Source organism: Diabrotica virgifera, chromosome 3 (genome assembly GCF_917563875.1).
Source record: "Diabrotica virgifera virgifera chromosome 3, PGI_DIABVI_V3a".
NCBI classification, from domain to species: domain Eukaryota; kingdom Metazoa; phylum Arthropoda; class Insecta; order Coleoptera; family Chrysomelidae; genus Diabrotica; species Diabrotica virgifera.
Genome location: NC_065445.1, coordinates 197,360,266 through 197,386,291, shown reverse-complemented (window position 1 = coordinate 197,386,291; position 26,026 = coordinate 197,360,266). Strand labels below are relative to the sequence as shown.

The 26,026-nt window shown below is 31.3% G+C and overlaps 1 protein-coding gene and 1 long non-coding RNA gene across 2 annotated transcripts in view; both read left to right on the top strand.

The window, feature by feature from the left end:
* LOC126882278 (choline/ethanolamine kinase) overlaps nt 1–26,026 on the top strand; it is a 79,597-nt gene that overhangs the window by 31,417 nt on the left and 22,154 nt on the right. The window contains exons 3-4 of the mRNA XM_050647120.1: nt 12,421–12,748; nt 25,139–25,418. Coding sequence (XP_050503077.1) covers nt 12,421–12,748; nt 25,139–25,418 — 608 coding nt within the window. The remainder of the gene's footprint in view (nt 1–12,420; nt 12,749–25,138; nt 25,419–26,026) is intronic.
* On the top strand, nt 12,755–21,951 carry LOC126882279 (uncharacterized). The gene is made up of 2 exons (XR_007697255.1): nt 12,755–17,398; nt 17,435–21,951. It is a non-coding gene; the product is annotated as an uncharacterized LOC126882279 (long non-coding RNA).

Below are 26,026 nucleotides of genomic sequence, written 5' to 3'. Positions count from 1 at the left end.
ATGTCTGCGTAACTTGGAACCTATTGATAACTTTTTTATTATCATTTTTACGAAAAAAAGTTATTCTTTATAAAATACTCTGCATCGTATATAATCTAAGATACAATCATCAAATATCAAATTTAATTAATGTTATACGAGGTATGTCAAAAAATATGAATTTCACTCAAGAGTAAAGTACCTTTACATTTCACAATATCGAAAATTGTTATTAAGAAAAGTTGTTTGGAATTGAAACATTTGTTTAGTGTTCAATTACGTCCTTCTAATTAAAATATTGTGAATAATAAAGGCACTTAACTCTTACGAAAAATTCATATTTTTTACATGCCTCGTATAAAATTAAAAAAAGTTTGATATCTGATCATTGTATCTTAGATTTTAGACCAGGGAGAGCATTTTATGAAGAATAACTTTTTTTCGTAAAAGTGATAATAAAATAGTTATCGTAATTAATTGTAATAAAATGATGATGAGTATCCGTAATTTGAGAAAAAATTGAATTTTTTTTCGATTAGAATGATGTAATTGTATATTTAGACAGTTTCTAATTTCAAACAACTTTTCATAATAGCATTTTTTGATATTCTGGAATTTAAAGGTACTTTACTTTTTAACGAAATTCATATTTTTGACATAACTCGTATAAAATTGATAAAATTTGATATCTGATGGTTGAGTTTTAGATTTTTTACTATCCAGAGCATTTTATTAAGAATAACTTTTTTTCGTAACATTGATAATAGGAAAGTTTTCAATGTGGTTCCTAGCTACGCAGATACACTGTATATGAGCTTCTGTACAAGAATTTTCAAATTGCAATGCCATATTCGGATTCAGCATAATCAAAAACAAAATTGAAACATATTTGATCAAAGTAAAATAATGAATTTATCGATATTTTTAAAATTATTTATACAAAACAATTGTCATTGTTTAAACAATTAATAAACAATTAGCGGCCAAATCTGCGCTTAGAACTTTTTACTTTAACATGTATATAAACTAACAAAAAAAGTTTTAGAAAAATATAAGCTTGTTTGAATTTTTCCAAAACAATGCATGTTTTCGTTCTAATTGCACTCCCCTATAAGTCGTTCAAGTACTTCTACAACCAAAAACTAAAAAAACTACACAAAATCTACAACACAATATTCGGAAAATACAACTAAAAAACTGTTATTGGTAAAAAACTTTAACTTAAATAACAGTAAGAAACAATGTGGTATAAATATGAACAAATACAATGTTTAATAGTTTGACTCTCAGCTATTTTATAAACGTCAAAGTGCTCTATTAGATTTCAAAAAATGGGTTTAGAGTGTTGGGACTAGTAAATCATACATCAAAACTCAAGAAAGTACAAACCCAACAAGAAATAATTGTATGTGTATGTGTTTCTGTTTTATTGGCACTAGTTTTAACAACGAACTGACCTAGAAATAATTATAAACTGTATGTAAATAGACAGAAGAAAAATGGCAAATGCATAAACAGACAGTATGGTCATTGTCCTAGAAAATATTTATCTAAAACTAATGTTAGTCCAGTGTCTCACGATAAAAATAAAGTATAACATCCGGTTTCCATCAACACGCATAGATTTTGATGAAATTTTGGAATTAACTTCTATTTACCATACCCCAACTGGGGGTAGGAAGCTTTATATTGAGTTTTTTTTTCGAAAAATCAATTTGCTTCATTATTGTTAAATTAATGTCAACTAGGTAACTTCTCGCGGTACGCTCTGTTTGACATCAATCGTTATTACCACGCTTTGACGTGAAGTTGTCACCGATGTACCCAGCATAAAGAAGACTTTGGTTATGGAGTTTATACTTCCACTATAAAACCGGTTATGCAACCACCACCAGGTCCAAACACCCGCCTCCAAAACTGAATGTTTCGACATGGCAGCATTTGGTAAATCGATAGGCCGCTGGGCCTTCTGTATGCTGAGCATTATTTACCATTGCTATAGATACAAACACATTTGGCTTAAAAAACTCGTAACATGAAGTAAAAACCACTTAGGCTATTGATTATATTCAAAATAAGATAGCTAAAAGGAACTACAACGTTAACGGGGTTTTATTATTTCATATGGTCAATGGACATCTATATATGAAAAAACCGCGGAGTGTTACCATTTAAAGGGGTGAGTTTTTGAGAAATGGGTGAATTAGTCTCTGGGCACAGGTTACATTAGGGTGAGTTCTATGCACTTTTGGTACAAACATATCTACAAAAAATTTGTTCCTGGTAAAATTTTCTATCTAAATATCACTTTTTAAAGTCAGTGATACTTTTTTTACAAAAATATGTTCAAAAGAAAAAGCAGAAAGAAACCCAAAAGAAAAAAAATTTGTTTTTTGTCCCATAACTTTTGTCCACGAGGATATAGGTATAGACATTGCTTTACAGAAAAAAAATCTACATATTTGTTCTTTAAAATGTTGTTTAGTAGAGGTAATTAGGATTTATAGTTTTCGAAATATGATTTTCAAAGTTCGCCACTACCAGCAAATTTGGCAAATTTTCCTTATTATTTCGCAAATATTGTTCTGTAACTTTTTTCTACGTAACTTTAGGTATATGCAATGGTACATGTAATAGGAATAGAAATCAATTACCTTTAAAATGGTCTACTGTATAACGTTGTACGACTTTTTTTAAAGATATTTAGTCCAGAGAAATAAGGTTTTTCTCGTGACACATCCCCCTCCAGGCCGAAACCAAATTTTTTGAGTAGTTTGGACATCTATATTATTAACCTATATGTTTCCTGCAGCCGATTTTGATGATATACATAGTTATAAACAAATGAAGATCGAAAAACGGTAAATTATCGCTTTTTTCGTCTATTACCAAAAAGTTAGGCACTTTAAACAAATTTGAGAGTAAGAAACTCATAAATCGTATAAAAAACTTCAATATGGCATTCGCTGAATATGTCCAACCTTATTGGTTGCTTAGAAAATTGCAAAATAAATCATAAATATTGAGTTTTTATAAATATTCGTAACTTAGGTAAAAATTAACTTAGAATCTTCTTATTAAGCGGAATGCCGAGACTTCTTGTACTTAAATTATATTTTAAATTTCAAAGCAATTGGTCAAATAGTTTAAAAGTTATTTAATTTAATTTTCCCAAATTCATTTTTTTTGCAACACTATAAGTCAGAAAATTATGAGGTTACAATAATACTTCGGACAGTTTATGAAAGAAGAACATTTATACTATTACCTTAATTAAAAATAAATGACAACAAATAATTTTAAACAGTGTAAAATTATTTTGCAAAAACATGTCCATTTTTTGCTTACTTATAAACAATTAGAATAACTTTTTAACCGTTACCCGTAGAAAAATTATTTTTTCATATTTAGAAAGACTGAATTTTTATACACATTTAGAAAGAAAAACAACTGTTCTAGGACACTTAGGGACAAAGTTAGCCCCCCCATTTTTTTAATTCACATGTTTTTGCAAAATTATTTTGCAATATCTATAATTATTTTTTGTCATTTTTTTTAAATTAAATTAATACTGTAAATTTTCTTCTTTCATAAACTATCCAAAATATTACTGTAACTTCATCATTTTCTGACTTACAGTGTTGCAAAAAAAATTAATTTTGGAAAAACAAATTAAATAACTTTTAAACTATTTGACCAATTGCTTTGGAATTTAGGATGTAATTTAAGCACCATAATTCTCAGCATTCCATGTAGTAAGAAGGTTCTAAGTTAATTTTTACATAAGTTATGAATATTTATAAAAACTCAAAATTTATGATTTATTTGGCAATTTTCTAAGTAACCAATAAGGATAGACATATTCAGCGAACGCCATATTGAAGTTTTTTATACGGTTTATGAGTTTATTACTCTCAAATTTGTTTAAAATGCCCAATTTTTTAGTAAGAGACGAAAAAAGCGAAAATTTACCGTTTTTTGATCTTCATTTGTTTATAACTATGTATATCATCAAAATTGGCTGCAGGAAACATATAGGTTATTATTATAGATGACCATATTACTCGAAAAATTTGGTTTCAGCCTGGAGGGGGATGTGTCACCAACACGATATTTTTTTTTCTTATTTCTCTGAACTAATTATGGTTTTTCAAGGTTTTATACTTTTAACGATTTTTTATAATATAATATAAAAATAAAATAATATTATATTATATATTATATAATATTATATTATATATTATATAATAGATAATATAAAAAAATATTATTTTTTACATTTTTTACGACTATTTTTGTAATTTCTCATTATAACTTTTTTTCTTCTACATTTAGGTAGGTATATATTATATTATATAATAAAAAAAGCTTTACTTTGTTTACTTTAAAATCGTGTATTACAAAAAATTCTAGGATTATTTTTGAATAAGATATTATTTTTCAAAATGTAATAAGTACTTGCTGTCATGATGGTAAGCACACAATTATTATACTTGCAACGATTTTTGATTTTAGGATTATTTTTTAAATTTCTCATTATACTTTTTTTTCTTGTACATGAATATACTATATATTGCTCAATAAAGAGGGCTTACTTTCTGTTCTTTAAAGTGGTGTATCATCTATATTTAAATAATGGAAACCGAGTGATACTTTGATATTTTTTACCTGTATTATTTAAAATTATTTCTTTTACAAAAATTACATAAACATTCGTCTTAGAAAACATCACTTTAGTTAAAATTATTTAAACGTTGACATTTAAAAAATTTTCAAAATCAAAGTCCATCTCTTCGTTAGCATTAGCTTCAATATCTTCCTCTGATACTTCAGTTATCTTAGAGCTCCCACAATTAGTACCCATGCACATGCACCCTTTGTAGAATATTGAACAACTAATTCCTATTTTCCTACAACCGCAGATTTTTGTACTTCCTTTGGTACATTTACATGCTATTTTTTCAAGCAAAGATTGTGGTGCAGGAGCTTTGACTGTAGATATTGGAATTAATCCATATAAAAATAAGATTCAATCATAACACACAATCACATAAAAAAGTTATAATGAGAAATTTAAAAAATAATCCTAAAATCAAAAATCGTTGCAAGTACTTATTACGTTTTGAAAAAGCGTATCTTATTCAAAAATAATCCTAGAATTTTTTATAATACATAATTTTAAAGTAAACAGAATAAGCTTTCTTTTTTATTATATAATATATACCTAAATGTAGAAAAAAAAGTTATAATGGGAAATTTAAAAAATAATCGTAAAAAATATAAAAACTCGTTAAAAGTATAAAATCTTGAAAAAGATAATCTTTTTAAAAGAAGTCGTACAACATTATACAGTAGAACATTTTAAAGGTAATTGATTTCTATTCCTCTTGCATGTATTATTGCATATGCCTAAAGTTACGTAGAAAAAAGTTACAGAACAATATTTGCGAAATAACAAGGAAAATTGCCCAAAATTGCTGGGAGTGGCGAAATTTGAACAATCATATTTCGAAAACTATAAATCCTAATGACCTCTATCAAACATCATCTAAAGAGAAAATATGTAAGTTTTTTTTCTGTGAAGCAATATCTATACCTACATCCCCGTGGACAAATGTTATGGGACAAAAAACAAAATTTCTTTCTTTTGGGTTTCTTTGTGCTGTTTCTTTTGAATATATTTTTGTAAAAAAAGGTATATTTGACTTTAAAAGGTTATATTGAGATAGGAAATTTAACCAGGAACAATTTTTATGTAGACGTGTTTGTACCAAAAGTGCATAGAACTCACCCTAATGTAACCTGTGCCCAGGGACTAATTCATCCATTTCTCAAAAACGGACCGCTTTAAATGGTAGCACTCCGCGGTTCTTTCATATATAGAGATTCATTGACCATATGAAATAATAAAACCCCGTTAACGTTGTACTTCCTTTCTATAGTACATAATCAATAGCCTATTCTATGTAATTGGTATATTTATTAAAATTTCAAATCCCAATGGATTGAATAAAATGTGTCAATTCAGAACGTTTTCAGACCTATTGGTCCATCATCAGTGAATCTACAATAAAATAAGTAATCCCACTATTAAAATTGAAAGATGGTTGAAATTTTGAAAGTTAAAAAAATGTGGTTATGATTGCTTACTTGAATACTTGCTAAATAGCCCCAGAACCAAACAATGGTTGAATTTATAATTCGATCTACATTATGTCAAAGTAATATTGACCAGGCTAAACGCCGATGTTAAAAGATATAACCTCCGGGAACATGGTGAAACCCTACCAGGAAACTTAAACAACGATCTTAGGCCAACGTTGACTACCAAGTGTCAAAAGTTTGTAAGGGACTGTTTGGAGTGACATTGACAGTAGAGAAAAAGGTAGTCGATTTGACTTTTGATTTTTTCTCTGCTGTCATTGTCACTCCAAACAGTTCCTTACAAACTTTTGACACTTAATAGTCAACGTTGGCCTAAGATGGTTGTTTAAGTTTTCTGGTAGGGTTTAACCATGTTCCCGGAGGTTATATCTTTTAACATCGGCGTTTAGCCTGTTCAATATTACTTTGACATAATGTAGATCGAATTATAAATTCAACCATTGTTTGGTTCTTGGGCTATTTAGCAAGTATTCAAGTAAGTAATCATAACCACATTCTTTAACTTTCAAAATTTCAACCATCTTTCCATTTTAATAATGGGATTACTGATTTTATTGTAGATTCACTGATGATGGACGGATAGGTCTGAAAACGTTCTGAATTGGACACATTTTATTCAATCCATTGGGATTTTAAATTTTAATAAATATACCAATTACATAGAAGTGGTTTTTACTTCATGTTAGAGTTTTTTAACTATATGGTATACAGCCAACCTAGGGAACTTCCCTTTTTATTTTACATTTGGCTTAAATTACGTTGGTTCATTTATAATTGGTGTATTGGGATTTACGTTTCTTTTTGGAATCACATTGAACGCCTTAAACTACCTCCAGTGGCTGAATACTTCTATACAGTGATGAGCGAGCTAATAACCGGCAAAATAAGCTGTGAGATAAAAAGAAATGAAACTAGTGGATGTGGGAGATTTAGGGTCGGTTTTTCAGTGCTGGGTTAACCTATTTATTTTTTGGTCACCGAAATATTTATGGTTAATCAGTTTTTCAGTACTAGGTTAGCGTTTAAACCCGTTTAAGTTGACCAAGATTTTAACCGATACCCATTAGAATAGATGGTTTAACCATGATACTATAAACAACATAAATAATTATTTATAGTATCATGATATTGGTTAAAATTTAAACTAGGTTAGCTAACCAAAATTTTAACCAGTTACTGAAAAACTGGGCCTTAGAGATAATAACTTATACACTTGCATTCTATTTATTGTTTCCCACCTTTAGACGTATCAGAGGAGTATGTCAACTAAAACTGTCACTGTCAAAGTGGCAGTTGCCAAACTCGTCCAATACGTCTAAAGAGGGGAAACATTGAGTAGAATGTAAATGTATAGGTTTTTATCGCTAAATATCCCACCTCCACTAGTTTAATTTCTTTTTATCTCACAGCTTAATGTGTTTTCCATCTTTTGCGTTATTCTGCCGGTTATTAGCGTGCTTATGACTGTATACACACTTTGTATACCGATTTTCATGTGAAAGAATTTATCATCCTTCGTTGTCTACTGTAGTCACCGGTCTCCTGAAATCAGAGGTATACCCTTTAGACAGCAAACTGAGCCATATTCAATTGACGGACGACGTTGCTCTGGTTATTGCTCTATAGCAGCAACGCCACTAGCTAGTCCCTAAGTGGTCGGGTACATCATATTCTGGTGTGGATGAGTATGCTAGAAAAGTTGTTGGGACTAGCAATGGTTGCCAATGATTGGTACTGAATACAGGAGAAAACTTGGAAGATCGAGTCTACTTTAATGAGCACTAGTAAAGATGATGATGATTTTCAGTTTATTATTCCCATTTTTCGTAAAGCTTGCTTACATATTTTTTTGTGGTTGTTCTCTTCTTTTTCTCCCTTCTCCCAACAACGAATCCTTGTCTGATTTTCCGTTTGTCATTATCTTCAAGTATCGAACCAACAACACGAATCTTCGAGATCTAACGATCTGTCTGATTTCTGATTTTGCGTGAAATTACTCAATTTCTGCATTTATCTATCTCCTCCAATTATGTGGAGAACGAAAAAAAAAAAGAACTATTGAAGCTTGAAGCTTGCAGCTCCAAGAATTCTCCTTCGTGTCGCGATTCACTTTCTTTCTTTTTTTTTTTTCGAATAAGCCCAAGTTAATCAAACTCTTGCACCTTGTTGAAACAATACTCTTCACTGTTTATGGTAATCTTTAGTCGGGTGCATTCTGTTGTCTTACAGATTTGCATTCTCGAATTGTTTTGATTTTCTCTTCTTGTTGTTCTTGCTATTGGCCGACATTGTCGGCAACCGCAAGCACCTGGCATTTGTAATGTTTTTTAATAATTTTCCCGTATATAATTCATTCATCATCATCAATCAGCCCTGATTTGTCCATTGTTGAACATCATCCAGATATTTTCATCTTCTGTTCTATTGATCACAATTCTTTTGGGATTCACAATTCGGTATATCGGGTTAAGGTTTCTCCCCGGCTTCGCTTGTCTGCCTATAGTCTCTTCTCAAGCAATTTTTTTGTTCATCTGTCGTCTTTCATTTTTGCAACATGTTCCGCCCATATCCATTTTGCCTTGTAATACGTTCGATAATATAATGATTACAGATTACATGAAATCATTTTTAGTTTATATTTCGTACAGACCATAAGCTAATTTTATTTGTATTTCAAATGAAGGCCGTAATATTTGGTTTGTGGTGCCTAGCACCGAAAAAACTGATTATTCGATTATAATAAATTTGTTTATTTTAAGTTCAAGGCCGTTTTCTGGTTTTATCGACCTTTTCAAAATACAGATAACTCTACATAGTTACTTTATTTCAAGATAAATGAACAAAGCATTCTTGGAGGCCAGAACAAATGTTTATCCTGTTTATTTATATTTACAATACTTTGTTTTAGATAACACCGCCCTAAAATTTCCATTGGGGTCTATGATAGGTGACCAAGAATCAATACTCATAGTCAACAATCACAATCTTGTTTTCTGTATAACGTTCATCAATGCTTAATCAATATTAACTTAGCCAGTTAAACCAGAAGAACTTAAAGCCTTAAAAGGTTATATTTTTTTAACTTACGAGCTCAAAAGCTTTTTTCATATAGAAAAGAATCTTGGTTTTTCAATATAGAACCTGTATAAGTCAGACTAACTGGCAATCATGAATTTTATCTAGATACCTCAGTCGAAGACCAGGGAAACCATTTATAACACCTTTTTGTTTAAGAAAAACTCATTAAATTATCAACTACAGTGTACATATTTTGTTTTGTGTACTAAACTACAATGTAATTAATTTCTTGTAAAGGGGCTGTTACTTTTAGCTATCCTTTTTGGTGAGCTTCTTTTATGTCTTGAAATCAGGTTTATCTAACACAAAATATCTTTTTTTTTTTAAGTGATGCTTCTCATTAATGCACTTTTTTAGTAGGTAGTGCTGCTCGTAACGAGTAGAGATATACATTTTTATTATGGCAGCTTTTTCTGTACCTGGGCCCTGGGGCCCAGAAACGCCGAAGACCAGGTTATTATGGACCTGGTCCGTAAGATAGGGGTGATACAATGGACCCGCCGTAGGTCTAAGTGTCTGAAGGGCTTACAAGTGTGCCCTGCCCCGATGTACCATACCTTACTCCTTTGGCTCCCTTTTCTGTTTTTGCTAAATTATTATTGGCTAAATTATTGCTAGCAATATTTAGAACATATAGATCGTCTTTCTTCTTATTACTTGAGTGGAAACACTATTTATTTCTGGTATTGAGACCTTGGTATTGATCGTAAGACCCTTCTAGTAGTCATTTCATTAAACTCAGCCAAGAAGTCCCATTCTCTAGATAAAAGCTAGGCAATTGTTGATGGGGGATAGAAGAATTTTTCCTGGCTACACAGGTTAGATTACAAAAAAACAAGTTCTAACTTTAGCAACTGTGATATGCTCCTAATTAGCATTTACACTACAGTTTTCGATTATATTCGTTTTCTTGTTTTTAATACATTTCTATACTTCTTGATTATGCTCCCCCAATAGGTATTTTAGTGGTTATTATGTTAATACCCATACCCAGAATACCCATGAATCACTTATTTTGTATTTGCTGTCTTTTTCTATAACAAACGTTTGTTATTTATAGAAAAAGACAGCAAATACAAAATAAGTGATTGATGTGATCGTTCATGGGTATTCATTCATTTTTCCGACTGTACCTATAAAGTAATGTGTTACCTAGAAACTCGTGATGTGTAGTATTCTCTGTAGTAAATTTTGGAAAATCCAATTTATTAGATTCCCAAATACAAAGTGATATTGTATTTTCAACAAATTAGTATCCTTCGATAATTTTTTTAGTAGAAAGATTAGAGCAAATTGACAAATAATATATTTACTAACCGCTTAATAAGTGATAATTGCGTCTGACGTTGACGTAAATTTCAAGGCAATAGTCTATTCTAATACAAAATACATGTGAATGCTTTTAATGGTAAACCACACGAGTTAATGCTATCTATATTGAAAATGTACAATAAACAAGCATTAAAGTGACATATTTCGCTCTAGCTTATATTATAATATAATCAGCAAAAGCTTTCTGTCGCTTTGGTCTATTAAATCTAGTATATGGCGTAGGAGCAGATCTTCAATCTCTTGTGTTTGAATCGATAATCAACAGAGTGTTATGACGTCATTTCGGCTTCCCATGGCCTCATCAGACACTCTGGCTAAATACAAAATCAAACACGGAAGGTCAACGAACGTTTTCTAATTATTTCCCTCTCGAGTGGTTAGCGTACAAAGGTACCATCTACTTTGATAACCGTGAACGAAAACAATTTAATAATATCGTTTTCTATAACACAGCAAAAGTCTTAATGTATTCGTTTTTGTCCCTGTGTTTCAGTCTATGTTTTTGATTTCTCAATGTTAACTTCAATGGCCTCACAGCTCATGCCGACCAAAGTTGTGTGATGATAATAGCCCAATAAATAAAATAAATAACTTTACTGGGGACCTGATGATGAGCAGTAAATTGTATTGCTCGAAAGTCACTAGTCAAGCAAGTTACTATTAAAAAGATTGTGAATTAAGTTTTCTTTTTTTTTTTGTTAGAAGTTGTGTTCGGAGAGTAAATATATTTGCTATTTTTTTCAAACCGTGGGTATTTTGTACTAGAATCTATAATGTATGCGAATACACTTACCTACACATTGAATGCAACAAAAATGATGTATTTAAGGTCTTGTGGTGTAATATATTACGGTTAGTGTGATGATGATGGCAAATAACATAATATTTTTAAAGGTAACTCAGTTGATAGATCCAAAATCAGTCTCCTGCAACGGATAAAAGAAAAAACGTAACTTACGATGAAGAACTTATATTAAGGCATGTTTTGTTTGAAATCAATGTTTCAAGCACATTTTTGTGAATTTTTTGAATCTGGTAAAATTATTTTATTTTTAAATTAAATAAACATATTAAGTACAATTCAAAGAATATTCAACAAAAAATTTGAGGCAAAATTTTGAAAAATAAGCCAACAATGGCACATTTTTACAAACAGCTCCAAAAATGGATTTTGCGGTGGACATCAAAACTCGTCATTGGGTCATATTAAATTAAAATTCAAAAATATTTTATTAGCTTGTGAGTTTATGGAGGTAAAGCTGTCGAGTTTTTTAATTTTTAACGTTTTGCAATTTTTGGTATCACTCAGAAGTCAGAACTCAGAAGCAGAAACGAAATTTTTTGAAAAAAAACAGGTGAAATTCAACTTATTGTTGTTAAAGAAACAAATAAGCAAAAGGCAAAAAATATCTATGGCGTTACCTCATGAAATGTCTAAAGAAAATCTGTGCAAAATTTCAAGTGGATCGGTCGAGTAGATTTTGAGTTACAATGTCCACCGCCTTTGAAAAAAGCTGTTCTTTTTTGTCTGTCAAATCGTAAAGTGATGCAAACCGGAATACGTTTTTGAATCTCGGAATAATCTACAACAGAGAAGGGGAACAGCTTCTGAACATTTCTTGTCTCAGTGATTACTCACTGAGTCGAAGGTAGGGATATTTAACATGCTGTATCTCCTGTAATTTTGCTCCGATTCAATCTGAAATATTCTGAGAGTATTCTTGAGGTTATACATATACCCAAAAGTATCAAAATTTTTAATTAAAATGGCATTATTTTATTGTGACATTTGACCTCTATCCAGACTTAGTACATTTTATTTCGCATTCTTCCAGAACAGATATTTAATAGACATGTTTGTTTCAGCGGAGGGCTCTCCAACCATCTGTTCCACGTCTCTCTTCCGGACTCTCTAAAGACGGCTGATGCCAACGTCGAGCACGAACCCAAAGACGTTCTGATCCGTGTCTATGGACAAACCCACGGAGAAGGCGCATTGGAGGCCCTCATCACCGAATCAGTAATCTTCACCTTACTCTCTGAACGTAATTTAGGACCAAAACTGCACGGGATTTTCCCCGGAGGAAGAATCGAACAGTACATCGATGCCAGGCCTCTTTTAACCAAAGAGTTGTCAGACGAACGACTGTCGGTATCAATTGCCAAAAAAATGGCAGCTATTCATTCGATGGAGGTAAGTTTTTGAATGGTTTTCATTAATCACTTTCTTTTTAGATTTTTAAATTTTCGAGGTAAAGAAACATTTATTTCTTTTTCTTTTAAGTTTTAAGTCTTTTTTGGTTTCCGTCAAGCCCATGGTTTCAGTTTTTTGCGACATTTGGATGGAAAAATTCACAGATTTTCACTAAAACCTTCCACTATTCCACGCTATTATACGCTGTAAAAATAAGCTAAAGTCTATTATTCGTTTTTGCAGTATAAAGAAGGTGCTTTTTTCTGCACAAAGCGTATTTACACTAATATCTTCAAAGTCATATCAAGATTTAAGAAGAAGAAGTTAGATCAAAGATGGAGGGCAGTTAAATTAGAACTAGCTCTACAGGGCTAACAGATATCAGGAAAATCATAAAGAGCATTGACTATTTTTAGTCTAATTGGTCTTAGACTTCAGATGGTAACAAATATGCTGACTGGAAACTGAAAACCTCACACCATAGGTAGAGTAAATGGTGTAGGAAATGCCAAATAAAGAAAGAAATTACCATGGATGCCCTTCATGAGATAGATGTTTCTAAGATTCTAAATATTATTATTTTTTAATTGAGTTAAGTTAAAATGTGAATTTTTTCATCTTTCATCTGAGAATGTTTCTTATCGTACACATTTCAAAATTTACTTCGTATTTAAGGCATTATTATAATTTTATATTTTTGTTGGGAATAAACCATAATTTTAATTTAAAATAAGTTTATTTGTCGTTTCGATTTCCACTTCGGAAATTGTTCTCAAAATACAAAACATTAATAAATTAAAGAAATTAATGAAGCGGCTCTAATTATGTTAAATGAAACCAATTACTAGAATGCAGTAGGATCTGGTTACTCATATTAATAGAGGAAATTAATAGGAAGAAAACACCACCATTAGTAAGTCAATAACATATCGAGAATACATCATTTTTGGTTTAAAATAACATACATATAAAATAAGAGTTCGATGTTACTATTGAGAGTAAAGTAAATGTAAAACCAAATACTTACCATGTCTGGATATTATTATAAGGTTTTTTTCGTCATGATTTACTATGGGATCAGTAACAGGAGAATTTTACTATCATCATTGTATTTGGTTGTATTTTTAAAGAAAAATAACATGATTTTTCTGATGGGTATAAAGTTGATTTTATGTAACCGAATGAACTGTCTTCCAATATGCCTTTAAACAAATTTGAAGGGTGCCAGGCGGAATTTTTGGGCAGAAATTGTTTAAACAATTTTTTTAAACAAATACAATCATGTTTTATTGCCCTGGAACATATATTTTTAGGTTTTTTTTGGATCATTATAAACAAGAAAGGTATCTTGTAATTTTTCCTAAAAATGGATAGTTTTCAAGTTAGGCGATTTAAAATCTGAAAAATGTGAAAATACGCATTTTCGAGGCTTAAAAACTCATATCTAAATTAGTATTTTTGAGGTTGCCAGATACTTAAATTGAAGATTAAACATTCAGCTTCAAGATTCTGAAGAGTGATCGCGTCTAGCCTTAATTTATGGCATTGTTTTTAATTGTTAAATATGCGTGTTTATCCGATTTTTTTACCGGTGCGGCGCGCTCTTTTTCAAAAATCTCCTATTTTCATCCGAAAAATATTTTTTCTAGATTCTTTGGGATATTCTAAATAAAATAACTTTTCTGACATTTTTCTCAAAAGTTAGTAGTTTTTAAGTTATAAGCGATTTAAAATCCGAAAAATTACAAAAGTTCATTTTCGAAAAGTTCATTTTCGGATTTTAAATCGCTTATAACTTTAAAACTTAACTTTTAAGAAAAATGTCAAGAAACTTATTTTATTTAGAATATCCCAAAGAATCTTTCTTATATAATAAAAAAATCAGATATACATGCATATTTAACAATTAAAAAACAACGATTTAAATTAAAGGTAGACGCAATCACTCTTCAGGATCTTGAAGCTGAATGTTTAAACTTCAATTTAAGTATCTGGCTACCTCAAAAATACCAATTTAAATATGAGTTTTTGGGCCTCGAAAATGCGTATTTTCGCATTTTTCAGATTTTAAATCGCCTATAACTCGAAAACTATCAATTTTTGAGAAAATTTACAAGATACCTTTCTTGTTTAGAATGACCCACAAAACTTAAAAATATATGTTCTGAAGCAGAAAAAGGTGAATTTGTTTAAACCATTTCTGCCCAAAAATTCCGCCAGGCACCCTTTAGATTTGTTTAAAGGGGACATTTTTGAATAGGAATCCACAAAGAAACCGAATCAGAAATTTTTCCAGACGGGAGCGGTTTCACCACATGGACTGTGCAGCCCAAAATTATTGACAATATAATTTTGAAGTCATCTACTTTAAAATGAACATTAAATTATTAGAATAATTTTTTATCAAGTAACAAAAAAAAAATAAAAACAACATTTGTTTAATTTATTAATGTTTTGTATTTTGGGAATGATTTCCGAAGTCGAAATCTAAACTTCAAATATAAACTTTTTAAAGTAAAATTGTGGCTTATTCAGAATAGAATAGGTTCAGATCAATATTAAGGCATTATTATATTAACTAGAAAAAAATAAAGAAACATTCTCTTTTTATCATTGTTATACCGATATTCTACGCTTCAGCCCTGATAATACTCATTTTCATTAAGACGTAAATAGAATTGTTTATTGTCATTTAATTATGTCGACCGAAGACTAGCAAGATATAAATATGATATAGCTTTATGAGAAAAATCCCTCACCTATAAAAGAAACCGGGTCAGGGACTGGTCACTACGTTATTGATAGATTCGTTTTCCTTGATTGACCCTACATCGAATTATTGTGTTTCTTTGTGTTTCGAGTCAAAACAAGAGTTCTATAAAAAGAAATACATACCTATATCAAATAACTGATTTATTTATTTCTTGCATTTTAGAATTTTGTGATCCGTGTTCCAGTGCCATAACTTTTGAAAAAACTGAAATGTAAATGTGTTTTCGGTCTCTAAAAACCAGTTTTTTCCAGGTACTTTACGTATATGATCATATCGTATCGTATTAAAGGGCCAGGTCTTCCTTTTCCACTCCATGCATCTCATTTGGTTGTTCTTTTTGTTCTTCTGCCATTGTTCGTCATAACCACTTGCCATGCCCATCTCTATCTTGATCTTAAATTTTTGTACTTTTTTTTCCATTTTTTTGCATTCTTCGATCGATTCCATCGATTCTTTTCCTATCTGCTGTTCGAATGGTCCACGTTTTAGAAACATAGCTAAATTTTGGGAAACGCAGTGTTCGTACAAGATTCATCTTAGCGTTTTTTATTGTGCGTTTGTTTGTCCACATTTTAGTGATGTTGGACTGTTAGACATAGTAGTTATACCGGTACTCCCTAAATAAAGCTTTTTTCACACATTTTCACATTTCTTTTTATCTCACAACTTAATATGTATATGTTTTCCATCTTTCGCGTTATTTTGCCGGTTATTAGCGCGCTCGTCACTGTATAGTATGCCATTGTCGTGTGTTTCATTTTTATCGGTTTTTAGTTTATGTCCAGTTTAATAGGCTCCAGGACTTTGGGTATATTTAATCCTTCATAGAATTCTTCGACTATGTTCATGATTTCATTTTGGTCTGTGGTTCTTTTATTGTTGTTTCTTTGTAGCTGAATAATTTATTGTACATCTTTTCTTAAAGCTTCTTTCCAATACTTTCTTCGATGTATTTTTTTTACTTTTAGTTAAAACTGTAACAGAATTCTTTATTGTCCGAGACTACTATTTTCCAAATGCCTTTCAATATCATTGGAAATGGTAGAAAAACAGTTTTTCTTTTTTCATCTTTTATTATTTCAATTATATTGAAAACTTATATGAAACCAAGCATCTTTTATTTTTCAACATTTCTTTGTAGAATTTGTTTATTACATTCGTCTTTCTGTGAACATTTTCCAAAGTCCATTGCCTGACTATCATAGATTTTTCAAACACTTTACAATAAAAAATTTGTTAGATACAGCTTTTGTCCGCGTGTTCATTTTCTTTTATCAGATTTCTTTCCAATTGCATACATTTGCACAAAATAGTTTTGAAATATACTCAAGATAATGTTCATGCATTGTATACACACTTATCACTTACAGAAAAAATAGTAACTACTGATAACCTTGGAAAAGGTGTTATCGCCATCCTGTGGTTTCTATACATTGATCAGATATTTTTTACACAATATCAGTAGAACTTTTATCGCCAATTAATTATAAGATATGTGTAAAAATGTTGGCATGTTAATTACTGATATGTATGTAATATACTTTCTTCATTCCTTCCTTTTTCACAGTTAAATTTTGCTGCATGTTTTAATATTTTTATCCTAAATCGTTTAAAAACTACTCCCAATAGACGTCGTATTTGAATATGCGTACACTTCTTCTTAACCTACATAATATTTGATTTAGACGTTTTTTCAACTAGTCTATATTTGTCCACTGCTGAATGTAGGCTTCCCGTAAAATTTTCAACTTATATCTGTCTTGAGATTCTTGCATCCAATTTGTGGTGATGCGATCATCTGTCCATCTAGTCGGTGGTCGTCTCTGCGTCGATATGCCTCTTGTCTTGGTCGCCATTCCAGAATCTTTCTGGTCCATGTAATCATCCGTCAATCTGGCAACATGTTGGGCCAGGCTCATTTAGCCTTGGCTACCTATTATTTCAACTGCATTCAGCGGCAATTTTTAATCTTTTTTTGCTACAGAATTGGCGATTTATCATGAGAATTTCTCTCGGTTTGTTTCTATTTATATAATTATCTTTATGATATTTGCGATAATTACTTCATCCGAGTAATCCATAAATTCGAGTATATTACTTCATACACTCCACATCTCTCAAGGACATAGAGATAATCACATAATCTAATTAATATCAATAAAGGTAATGATGCAGTAAATTATAAGTGGCCTTGTTATAAATACAATATTTATTTTTAAAAAATTCCACAACCTTTATGGTTGAATTATATCGAAGGTGCTCTCCTACAGCTCTATGGAATACGTTTAATTAAATGATTTTTTTAGTTTACTTAGTTCCTGTAATTCACACTGGAGCGTAGGATATTCATGAATATGTATTCTCTTTATCGGCATTCTGGAGGATTTAATCTAAAGTATCCTGCTCAATAGCTCATCAGGTATCCTGTATGATGCCGAATTGATCACCACTTTGTCTTCATAATCTCCTGTATAATCCTATTTTGATCTCATAATTCGCAAAATTCTTCTTTCAAGATCACATTTATATTATTATGTAAAATCCAAGGCCAGTTGTATGAGGCAGTTTCTTAGCACATTATATGAGGAGCAAATTAATGATACATTATTTTTACTAAATTAAGTCTGGGAAGTCTGATCTGGGAAGACGTAGTGATGTAAAATCTGTCACATTTTATCCCTGATATAGTTCCAAGACAGGTAGATTGTTGACTATCATGTTTGTTTCTATATTCGCTGTCCTGGTTGTATTGAAAGCAGCTTTAAACAATGTTGCAGCCAGTTTTCCTTGCCCAATTAACCAATGATGTTCTTCTTAGACAGAATCTACAAAAACGAGTTTTTTGCACTTTGTTCTAAAATTATAAAAGTCGAATCTATAGTCGATATGTATAGTTGTATAGTCCATACATCTTTCGTGTTTGCCTTCAGTTGTTTAAGGTCTTCCTTTATTGTTGTTTCATTGGGCACTCAATCTTTCACAATGGTTTAGTCTTGAGATCGTTTGAGGTTGATAGAGAATCAAAACGACTCCTTCACTTTGCAAGTATTTACATTAATAATTATAAATAGCAGGTTAACGGAAGTCATTAATGACGTAATGTATTGTTTTCTATCGTTATCAAACTTGCGATTATTACAAACAGCAAGTGCAGGTTTAATTTGAAACATTTGAACTTTAGACTGATCGAACCATTTTTGTGACTATAATAACTGGTATTTTCTGATAATAATTTATTATTAATGATTGTCATTCTTATAATCGTATGATTATTTTTATAGTCTAAGAGTCTAAGCCGTACGTAATTATCACCGACATTGATTTCGTAAAACAAGTAATTATCACCGAAATTGTTTATTGTTCAAAATACAAAATTTTCTTTCGCATAATATCTTTTAACCAAATATCCATGCATTTTTCGATTACCAGCTTCTTCAGACGTCGAGAAACTTAAAATTCGTCGAGAAATTTTTATGGACGAGTATGAAATATATGGATAATTCGATGTTTTGAATGCACACAATCTTTCTGGTTTGAGGCAATTTATTGGGAGCCGTACCTTTTACCATCATCATCATCAACAACTCTTCCATCCATAGTCGATATAAGCCTCCCCTACCTGTGTTCATTAATTTCTGCTCATTGTTTTTTTCATCCATTCGTGACCAGTCATTCGCATGATGTCATCAGTCCATCTTGTTTGAGGTCTGTTTTTACTTCTTTTGCTTGTCCTTAATTGCCATTCAAGAATTTGCTTCGTCCAACAGTTGTCTTCCATTCTTCCTATGTGCCCTGCCCAGTTCTTTTAACGTGGCAAACTTTTGGATTACATATATGTTACTTTTGATTGTTTTCTTATTTCTTCATTGTCTTTTTCACGGGACAGTGTCCCGTTATCACTTTGAACATTTTACTCTTTCACAGTTTTAGATAAAGACTTTGTATACCAGTGCGTGTATCAATATCAGTAATTTCAGTATTTAAGTGTTTGGTCTAAAGAAATTATAGATCAATTACTAGAAAACCTTTCCTACTTAATACCACTAAAATTTATGAATAGCTTGAAATAAACAAATTTTTGCACACTATCATTAAAAAATCCGGTCAACACTTTTATTTTTCCATATTGCTTATAATCTTAGTACTTTTCCCGCTACAGAGAAATTTTTGAAAGTATTTAATGGTGTAAATGACGTACAAAACGATCTTCATAAAATTGTACTGATCAGACGATTTTATCTAGTGATAAATTATGATAATCTTTGTGATAAGTGAGAAGTGTACTTCTAATTGCTTTATAGTGGGAAAAATATTATGATTAGTTTACATTAAGCGTACCATAAGACACCAGCAGACGTTCTGCACATCTACTACTTTCTATTGAATTTTGTCGTACATTAAACGAGACAGAATAGAATCAACTAAAACTGGTTTCCTGAAAAAATATTTCTAAAACAAATGCAATAAGAAGTAACAATAATAGAACTCCCAGTACCAAAACTAATATTTCCAATTACTATATTTAAATATCTGTATTATATTTAATAAAACTCTGCATTTTTTGTAGTTACACCTTTTTACTATAGATTTTATTCATATAACTCGTATCCCTTTAAAAAGAAACTCGTTCCGCCGCTGGCGATTGAGTCTATTTCAATTTTCACGTTTTCAGGATCTTTAACATGTTATTATTCAATTGTTTGAGTCAAATTTCCGATCTCCAGTGAGGTAGAAAAGGGGTTTACTATGATTTATTAAAGATTTTCAAAATGTCTAAAAAAACATTTTTTGAGGCCTCGGGATAATCTGTTAAAGTCTTATTTTACTAGTATTGATGAATACAGCAACCACTTGTTTATACAACAAGCAAGTCTTTTGTTTCTATTTTAAAATGATTTTACTCCACTGCTAAAGACTCGCCTAATCTACACATTTCAAAAAGTTCCTGATGAGTTATCAAGCCAGCTTTTAAGATGATTCTGCCAGAAAATAATTATTTTGCCATCAGCAAATCCTTCTTACCTTATATTTTGGGATATACCGTTTTAATGACATTTGAATGATTGATTGATAGGTAATTAAGCTAATTTGGGAAGTGTGAAGCTTAAAGTTTTAATAATAAGTGGGGATTAATAGTCTAATAATATGGAATTAAATCACAAATGATTATATTCACGTTTTCAGGATCTTTAACATGTTATTATTCAATTGTTTGAGTCAAATTTCCGATCTCCAGTGAGGTAGAAAAGGGGTTTACTATGATTCATTAAAGATTTTCAAAATGTCTAAAAAAACATTTTTTGAGGCCTCGGGATAATCTGTTAAAGTCTTATTTTACTAGTATTGATGAATACAGCAACCACTTGTTTATACAACAAGCAAGTCTTTTGTTTCTATTTTAAAATGATTTTACTCCACTGCTAAAGACTCGCCTAATCTACACATTTCAAAAAGTTCCTGATGAGTTATCAAGCCAGCTTTTAAGATGATTCTGCCAGAAAATAATTATTTTGCCATCAGCAAATCCTTCTTACCTTATATTTTGGGATATACCGTTTTAATGACATTTGAATGATTGATTGATAGGTAATTAAGCTAATTTGGGAAGTGTGAAGCTTAAAGTTTTAATAATAAGTGGGGATTAATAGTCTAATAATATGGAATTAAATCACAAATGATTAGAATCAAAATGAAATTTTACATTTTTTTGGTGTTTCGGTTTCTAATCCTGAAATCGTTTCCAAAAATTTTTTGTTATTATTCATAAAAAAATTGAAAACGATTTCCGGATAGGAAATCGAAACCTCAAAACAAATGTAAAACGTAATTTCCATTGCAATCGATTGTGGTTTAACCCTATATAAATACAATATTTAATTTAAACATGCCACAAAGTTCATAGCTTCAGAAATTCTGTAAGTGGGGATTAATGTAATAAGGGCACATTTCAATCGCAAACCAAATCTACTGATCCTTGTCATATTTGTCAATGTAGATTTTTAAAGTATGTTTAAAGTTAAAGCTTTGCTATCATCCTAAATATCTTAGTTAAGTGGGAATTGATATAACAAGTGTACGATTCAATTGTAAGAAAAGATTTACTGATTCTTATCATATTTGTCAATGTATTTTTCAACAATTTTTTAAAACTTGAAACTTTGTTATCGTCCTGAATATCTTAAACATTTAAAACTACCTAAAAATAAAACGACAGTATATTCAGTATAGTTAATTTTTGAATTCTATAACTTTGTAAGCTAGAAACTCATCGGCATTTCATGCCGAATCTAAAAATACTCTGAAATCTCTTAATGCATTTGTTTAATGTTTTTATTTTAGGAAAAACCGTTTTTTACTGATATATAGTATGCGGCAAAATAAACAGTACTGAAATGAATATTGAAATGTTTGAATATTTATATATTTAGTATACTGAATATACATGATATAGCCTTGTAAACATTATACACGACGACGTTCTCGATAAAACAGATGTTCAAGATGCCCTCGGGCACGAAAAAATCTTTAATTCTCGTCCTTAATTCCGGAATGTCACACGGTGGATCCGTCTGCCTCTTTCAGCATTCCAGATATGTACGCATCAGGTGGCGTTAGGGCTGGTGAGCGGCGATCTCCCAAAATGATCACACAGTATTCGAAGAAACTCCATGGCTGTTTAACAGGTTGCCTCGTCCTGCTGAAACCATTGTTGATTTTAAGCTTAGACCCTTAGACACGTAAAAAGCACTTCACGATAAAACAATTTTCTGCAAAACTGAGAACCATCCTGAAGCAGCTAACGTTAACACGACATTCACATACGTTATAACGACTCACGTTCGGAAACCACTCAGTACATTTCGGCGCCTGACACATACAAATTTGAGGCATACGCATTCCAGTACTATTTATTTTGCCGCATACCATACATACACTTTTTTTTTAAAATAACCTTATGGTACGCTTAGATATTTTTCATTTTGATCCAACCATGGGCTGACAAAATATTTTTTTTGCATTCTATCACACATATGTGGTATGTGATTGTTATGTTCTAGCAAAATTGCGACAAATTGCGTGCCATTGGCTGCCCTTAAGCCGGCCCTCTGGGCTGTCAAATCGACGGACGAAATAAAATCGTAGGGAAATATAAATCATACCTAAAAACTAGCAACCACGTGTTTTTTGCACTTTTTGTCGTGGGTTTTTTATAAAAGGTATAAACACTTTCAGTGTTTGTGCGCTCAGAGCTTGACCACACTCGCTTTTTGGGTTTTGAGCTTCGTTCACCTTATCATCTCATTTTTTTTTCATAATTACTTAACGAAAACTGATAGTTTATATGTTTCTCGATTTGACAAGTGTTATAAACTGCTTAGTTTTATATAAACAATATGGATATAACAGCATGGTACATTGGTATATGTTTTAAACAACCTCTGTTTTCCTTCTGAAAACTTGTTTTTTTTTCTATAATCAAAGAAAAAAATCATTGCGTGCATGAATGCTTTCCCATTCTTACATTTTTTTTATATTTGAATATATGATCATTGGAATCGAAGAATACTGAATTTCATTTCAGATTATAAAAAACACTTTTGGGGTGTTTTTTAAATTGTCCAAAAGGTACCCAGAAGTTCTCATTATTAATTATAATAAGCAATTTAAGTACAATTTTTGGACTTAATCTCCTTTAAGCTAAATCTAGTTGTAGAGTAGAATAGCATCTATTAAGTTCACTGTCTAACAGTGTACACTTGGTTTCAAAACGTAAAAGTTTCAAAGAGTCTAAGGCTTTTAAGCTAAGGCGATACATTTTTGGCAAAGTAACGTAAGTGACATTTTTGGCGAAAATCATATTTTTCCATTAAACTAACACTATTATTGTTTAGAAGGTACTGCCAAAGTGTAGTAAGCCTAGAATTACTTTAAACATAATATTTATGTATAGGCTTACTACACTTTGGCAGTGCCTTCTGACCAATAATAGCGTTAGTTTAATGGAAAAACATGATTTTCAAAAATGTCACTTACGCTACTTTGCCAAAAATGTATCGAAGGACAATATAGTTAAGTTAAGGTTGAAGATCACAGATACTTTCTAAATCATTCATAATTTATAGCTCCTTTTAAACCAGTCATTTGTCTCCAACTATATTTGGTATTTTAAGGTTATGACATCAGTGCTTTCATATTATGGATTGCTACGAAATATATATACATGGTAATTTATAAAGTAAGTCGACTTGTACGATACTTGCGAGTCATGTTTAAACAAAAGCAGTTTATAACAATAGATATAATACCAGTTGAATGTCCTCATATCTACAATGAGATACGTAAACGTTAATAATAGTGCTAAAAAAATCAGTAGTATGACGAAATAGATTAACATAATGGAAATGTTTATATCCTTTTCTATATACAGCTCAATAGAAATATACGTGTGGTTGGTTTACGAGATGATTTTTGGACTGAGAGCGGATCCAAGGTTGAGGATGGATAGTGGTACTTCAGTACTTCAGCAGCTGTTGGAGATATCTACGTATCAGCCTCGTTTGCACCACACGTTTGTTTCTGGTGAGCTGATGTAGAAATGATTTAAGAGAAATTTGGCAGGTTTTTCTGGAGGAACTTTCTAAATCTTGTGTTTTTCCTTAGACGCCGGAATATTTTTCTGTCAGATTTCATGAGTGTACTATACTAATTAAATAGGCAAAACATTTGCATTCATTTTTTTCTTATGTTCTGCAACCTTCATTGGTGATTTTTTTTCTGAATTTTTCCCCTGATTTTCTACTCTTTCAATTGTATTTACTACTCTCTTCTCAATGGTTCTAGTAAGTCTTCTAACCCAGTTAGTTTTATAACGTTAGAATCTTCTATTGCTTTAAGTTTGAATGATTCTCTTATTGTTTTTTGCGTCCCAAGAGCTGTATTTTCTTTTAGCCTTAGCTCATAAAATTTGGCATGCTGTTGCCTGTTTCAACATACAACAAGTGTTCTATAGCCATGTAGGTGTGTTAAAGATACCCAATTCTTAAGATGGTCGTTTTATCTGTGGATCCAAACTTTCTCAGGACCTCGAGTTCGAGAAAAGAAACTTAGTTTCCATTATATCCAAATACCTTTACATAGAGTGAACACGTATAGTATACTGATAGGGACATTGACATTATTACAATATAACATAGAGTTCCATTTAATTTGGAGTAAATTTCAATTGTTTTTTTATTTCATGTTCCAAACTTTTTAAATAATGATTAAATTTAAGATAATTCTAAACAATTGGAATATGCTCTTTCTACCACTTTAGTGATAGGCCTGTTTATACATACATTATCAAAATTATGATAACTTCTTCTTTATTCTAAATAAAAATGGTTTCAAAATGCATGTATACACAAGCCATTCCACTTTCTTTAGATTAAGTTGATCGAGAAACATTGAACCCACATATACTGAGTTTTAAGATTCCCTTTCATTCATCCATCTTTAAAAAAGCTTCCAATAAATTCAACAAGACATTTTTGCAGAAAACACGTAGTTTAAACTAAGATAATCAAGTATTTTGCTACACCGACACCAAATTTCAACTGGTTTTCAACGGTTTTCAGGTACCTCTACACAAAGCTCCCGAATGGATCTGGAACACTCTCGATAGGTGGTTGAACAGTTTGAAGAACATGCAACTGACCAACATGCCAGAAAGCACCAAACACATCCTGGAAAAGGTGAATTTCGGGTCGGAAATCGAATGGCTGAGAACCAGATTGGAGGGCGAGAACAGTCCTGTTGTTTTTTGTCACAACGACATGCAAGTAGGGAATATATTGTTGCCCAGAGATGCTGAGCTGGAAAATAATAATGACGAAGAACCAAAACTCGTAATAATAGGTAAGTTAAAATACAATCTAAACTTTATCAATACTTTTGAAAGGAATATATTGTGAAGGATATTCAGACCTATCTGCACCAATAGTATGTGGAGAATAAGGTTCAATCACTAGTTATTTCAATGTTACAAAGAACTCTCTGTAGTAAGTTATGCAAAAATACAAAGCTTGCGTTGTTCAGGTCACCTTATAAGAATGGATGACAGAACACTTACTAGAACGCTCAGTGGAACTATGGTGAGACGTCGGTCAGGAGGCACACCAAAGAAGAGGTGGATAGACGAAGTAATAATCGATACTAAACAGATATTAGCAGCTTTACATCTAGGCCATGCCTCAGGCTTACAACCTGAGCTCTTTACTCTTGCCTAGCCTGATCTGTTTACATCCAGAGCTATTTCTATGTCATTTTGACGGTAAATTGCCTAGCAGTAGTAAACTCCCTAGCACTATGCCGCCAACTCCAACATTAACACTCTGTATGAGGTTACATCTGGCATATCGTTCACCGTATGGAAGCAAGATATACTAAACTTCGTCTAAGAAGAGTTGGCGAGCGGTATGTCAGTTGTAACCTCATTCAGAGCGTTAGTTCTGGTGGTGGCGGCA